The 5,057-nt window shown below is 41.8% G+C and overlaps 1 protein-coding gene across 1 annotated transcript; it reads left to right on the forward strand.

Moving 5' to 3' along the window:
- Nucleotides 1–1,301: 1,301 nt before the first annotated feature.
- On the forward strand, nucleotides 1,302–3,911 carry p2ry1 (purinergic receptor P2Y1). The gene is made up of 2 exons (XM_086261788.1): nucleotides 1,302–1,583; nucleotides 1,825–3,911. Exon 2 carries the CDS (start codon nucleotides 1,854–1,856, stop codon nucleotides 2,913–2,915), a length of 1,062 nt encoding a protein of 353 aa, XP_086117914.1. The 5' UTR covers nucleotides 1,302–1,583; nucleotides 1,825–1,853; the 3' UTR covers nucleotides 2,916–3,911.
- The last annotated feature ends 1,146 nt before the right edge of the window (nucleotides 3,912–5,057 follow it).

Consider the following 5,057-nt stretch of genomic DNA (forward strand, 5'->3'; position numbering starts at 1 on the left):
TCACATTTGCCTTTTTTAAACCTGACCCCAAAATATCTTTAAAGAAAGTCTTGTCAAGCCTCCATTACCTATTCCTGTTAAGGTAATCTGTAATTTCACAGAACTACAAACTTATTAAAGTATTTTTAAAAACAACAAAGTAAACAAAATGAATATATACAAAATGCAATACTGAAAGTAAATACTGCCCATGGAGTGAGCTGCCTTGATGGAGTTTTGCCATTTGTTTTTGTCCATTTTTGCATTTTTGTTAAGTTCAATATATGTAATTGTGTATTAATGTATTATTATTATTATTTATTTTATTAATTTATTTCTTTCTTTATTTGGTTTTTTTTTTTTTTGGGGGGGGGGGGGTGAACTTTACCTTATCTTTTATCCACTGATAGATCTTCGTCCAAGTTAATGGTGGCCATTTATTGTCTGTCTTATTAATACCATCCATTAGATTATTGTTTGAATCTTGGCTCGCTGCATTTTCCACCATTTTTAAGATGTTTGGCATCGCAGCTAAATTAACTTAACCTTTGGCTCCGTCATTGCACAGCCTTCACTATTCTCCACCAGCCTCTCCATGTCTCTGCCAGTGTCTGGTTTGTCCTTGGCAATGTTGCACACATCCAGCTGTCTGTCTCAGCTTTTCAGGAGACACGAACTGATCATCGATCTCCATGTATACGAAACACATTAGATTTTTTAGTGCCTTTATTTTGTCTAAGCTTTGACAGTAATGGTGCAGGAACGTGCAAAATAAGAGCTGCAAAGACAAACCCATAAATATGACAAATCACTATAGTAAATGAGGAATCTGCCCACTTCCCACTTAAATAGTATTTGTTTTTCTTCGAATACCGCCGAGCAATAATAACTTTCGGAATATTTTGAATAGATAATCACCTTGATTTATCTTCTTATAGTTAACATTTCCCACTAGATGTCAAATTGAAAAACAGTGTTGTTATTTAGGGAACTTTTTGCTTTGTGAGTCTAGACTTAGACGAATCTACAGCTAAATAAAATCTAAGATCTGCGTAGGTTATATTTTAACAGCAGGGACGTCAACTGAAACGGACTCCAACTGTAAGCAAGTGAGTTTAACTAGCATAACAATCAATTGTTAACAAAGGTGAACAAAGGCGATTATTTATAGGCATGTTTCTTTAGAATGAATTGTCGCACGCCTTTCGGATTAAGGAGGAGGCGGGAGCAGCAGAAAATGCGTTTGGGAACCGTGCGGTGGTTTTGTGTGTGCGCACCTCCCCTCTCGCGCGTAAAGAGCCTCCTTTCTCTTTACGGATCCTGTTTTCTGCTCTTCATGCCAGAGCCTGCAGCTGTCTCAGTTGCGTCCCACTGCCGCTGTTGTGGGAAATCGTCGTCCCGCGTGACGAACAGACAGCAGATTTTCCACTCCCTTAAAGTGTATCAGCGCCAGCCCGAAGAAAATCGCAACTTTTAATCAATTTCCATTACTGGAAGGAGACGGAAGGAATACCTGACAGCTCGTGACGCCCCGTCAGCGTGTTGACTGAAATCTGTCCAACTGTGAAGGCTTCAGGAATGTGGAATACAACTCAGCCTCAACGGTGAGTGCCGTAATGTGCCTGTCACTCCCCCGCTCGCTCCGTGTGTGTTCAGTCACAAGTGGTTGTCGGACTGTAGGAATTCTGCTAAATTAAGCGATTGAATGCCAAGTGTGCGCACAACTGCTTTTTGAATTCAGGCGTAGGTCATCTTTAAACAAAGCAGCCAGCCTATAGCGTGTGAAAAACAGATTAGTTCAACTGATACTAAATATTTACTCATGTGTCTTTTGCTTTCATGCAGTGAAAGGACGTTCCACTGCCCCTGACACCATGACCACAGACTTGAACTTGACCTCTCTAATGAATGTGACAGAGCTTCATAACCACACAAGAGGATGTTCCCTCACCAAGACAGGTTTCCAGTTCTATTACCTGCCCACTGTTTACATCCTAGTTTTCATTACTGGACTGGTGGGCAACAGCTTGGCCATTTGGATGTTTGTTTGCCATATGAGACCCTGGAGCAGCATCTCTGTCTACATGTTCAACCTGGCATTAGCTGACTTTTGCTACGTCCTCTCACTGCCTTTCCTCATCTTCTACTACTTCAACAAAACAGACTGGATATTCGGGGACGTTCTGTGCCGACTGCAGCGCTTTATATTCCATGTGAATCTTTATGGGAGTATTCTGTTTCTGACCTGCATCAGTGTTCACAGGTACACTGGGGTGGTGCACCCGCTCAAGTCTCTGGGTCGACTGAAGAAGAAAAATGCAGTTATTACCAGTGCACTGGTGTGGGTTTTGGTTGTTATCAGCATGTCCCCCATCCTTTACTATTCCCGGACTGGCTTAAAGCGTAACGCAACCACTTGTTACGACACCACCACAGTGGACGAGTTGCCGGGGTATTTCATCTACAGTATGACTTTGACGGTGTTTGGGTTCTGCATCCCATTTATTGTCATTTTTTGCTGCTATGGCATGATTGTCAAAGCATTAATCTGCAATGAGATGAACAATGCGCCTCTGCGGCAGAAATCCATTCACCTAGTTATCATAGTGCTTGCAGTCTTTGCCGTCTCCTACCTGCCTTTCCATGTGATGAAGAACCTCAACATGAGGGCCAGGCTGTACTTCCAAACCCCTGACATGTGTGAGTTTAATAACCGCGTCTATGCCACCTATCAGGTGACGCGGGGTCTGGCCAGCCTCAATAGCTGTGTGGATCCTATTCTGTACTTCCTGGCTGGAGACACCTTCAGGAGGAAGCTGTCACGGGCCACTAAAAAGACTTCGAGGAAAGGAGAGAATGTCCTTCAATCAAAGAGTGATGAAGCAGCGCTTAACAGCCTAACTGAGTATGTGGAGAATGGGGGCCGGAGGCTGTAATGAGATACCTGTGTGTACCAGGTTGTGGATCTCTTTTAGCTTTAGAAAACATTTTGGACTTGGCAGAAATAAATGCAGTGTGTGTGGCCTGAACACTGTATGTAGAATTCATTGGACAACAGTTTATAAAACTAGGATAAATAGTCATTTTAACCCTGTGATAAATATCGCTTGCTTGCAGCCTGTTGATATTGATAAGCTACTGTACTGTATCGTCCTGTACTTGTATTGTACTTTAAATGGTAGAGCAATCACTCTTCTTTCTTATCATTAGTAATCATTGTGATGAACCAGGCTCGGGGAAATAGGTTTTCCTACAGGCACTAAAAACCTGTTCATTTATTTGTTCAGTAAAAATAGGACTTAGAAGCACATTTTCTATTCACAAGCTGATGTTTAATAATCAATAGCTATTGAACACCTAAGAGCTTGTGCCTAAGGAAGTGGACATGGGATGATGTTTTTTTTCCTTTAGAGGAAAAAACTAAATGCACTGAACCTGAGATTGCTGCATGGATGTGCCATACAGACATTGTAATGCACTAAAATTGGGACCTCTCCCTTTAGAGGGCTATCTATCCCTCCTCCTTTCTTTCTACATCCATTACTGAAGGGGTGTGAAATGTGGTCAACTACTTTTTCATTCTGACAGCTCCGAGGTGAAGGTCTCCAACGGCTCTGTTACCGCAAGCTTTCACTCCTTTTACCTACTAAAATAATGACAGTATTTTGTGTATATGATACTAAAAATAATATCTTTGTTTCTCTTAGGTGGACTATGCAGAATATTGTGATGTTCCAGATTAGTTTTGTGTTTTTAACTGTCGCTATCTTTAGTGCAGATCTTCATACATGAGCCTACTATCAAAATCCATTATCAGTATCATCAGACTGAATCACCAGAACAGGTTCTGAGTACTCGAGTGTATATTACAAAATAAAGACTATCAGCTTTTAAATGATCTAAACGCATAAACGCACATACTTTATAACCTGCTTCGTGACTCAATCCGCATATTGAAGATTTTTTTGTATGAGATACCTCAAAGTAACTGGTGCACTGTGTCCGAGTTTTGGCAGATAATCACTTCTGTTGTGTATCGGTTGTAAACATTCTGGAGAAATTATCGGTATATATTTTACCCTGGTCTGTGTAAATGTTTGCTGTCTGTACTTCCTTTGTAAATCTGTAATGTGGTCATTTATAAGTGTCAAGGAAGGAAGTAAATTAGTTATACAGGAGATACGGGGCCACACATATCTGTGTCAGTACATCTTTGTATTTACAGTCGACAATTTATAAGCACTTGTATAATTTCACCATGTTTGTACCAGCTGCATGCACCCTCGCTTAAATGTTCGCAGAGGTGTGAGAGAACAAACGCCACTTGTTTTGGAGACATTCGTGCAGAGCTCTGTTCTCGCTGCTCCCCCTTGTTTTCATCACTGCTCTTGACTTTCTCTTTTAGCACAGCTAGGAGGAAATGAGGGGACGAGTCAGGAATAAAGAGTGGCACCTTTTCCTCCTGGCTTATCCTAAGACTTCCTTTGTGTCCGTCACAATGCCACAGACCCATTGAAGCAGACAGGGGTGTGAAGCTGTCGCCAGGACCCGGCGGCGGTGCAGTGTTGCGGGCACAGGAAAGCAACCAACCCTCTTCCTCCACACAGCGCCCGTGAATACAAACGGCTTTTGATTTCCTGGCTTTGAGGTGCAAACTGCATATCTGGCCTTTGCAAATGTGTGTGTGTATGTATTCGCTGTTTGTGCGTGTGTCTGTATGAGACAGCCTGAAGGCAATGAAGACCTTATTCCAGTGAGTGGCTGTTGTTGCCTTTATTTTGGTTTGTTAGGTAGTGGTGTTTTAATTTTCAAAAGCAGCTACTGTTTGCATGCACATGGAAGGAAGGTTAAATTCAGCCAAAGCAGGATATCTTGCCAACATCAGTGCTTTTGCGCATGGGCGTCAAATCTTGACTTGCAAACAGTTGGGATGCTTGCCAGTGCTTCTTCCCTCCCATCTTAGCCACCTTTCACCTTTTTTCTCCAACATCTTCCTCTCTTGTTTCTGAATTTAGAATCAGAAAAAAAATAACCTTTTCTTTACTTTACTACCCTGAGGGAGAATGTTAGTTGAATAA

This window comes from Aulonocara sp. 'chitande type north' Nkhata Bay, linkage group LG14 (assembly GCF_057382095.1).
Source record: "Aulonocara sp. 'chitande type north' Nkhata Bay isolate Kocher_YH1m ecotype deep benthic linkage group LG14, A_spYH_male_GT1.1, whole genome shotgun sequence".
In the NCBI taxonomy this organism is placed as follows: Eukaryota; Metazoa; Chordata; class Actinopteri; order Cichliformes; family Cichlidae; genus Aulonocara; species Aulonocara sp. 'chitande type north' Nkhata Bay.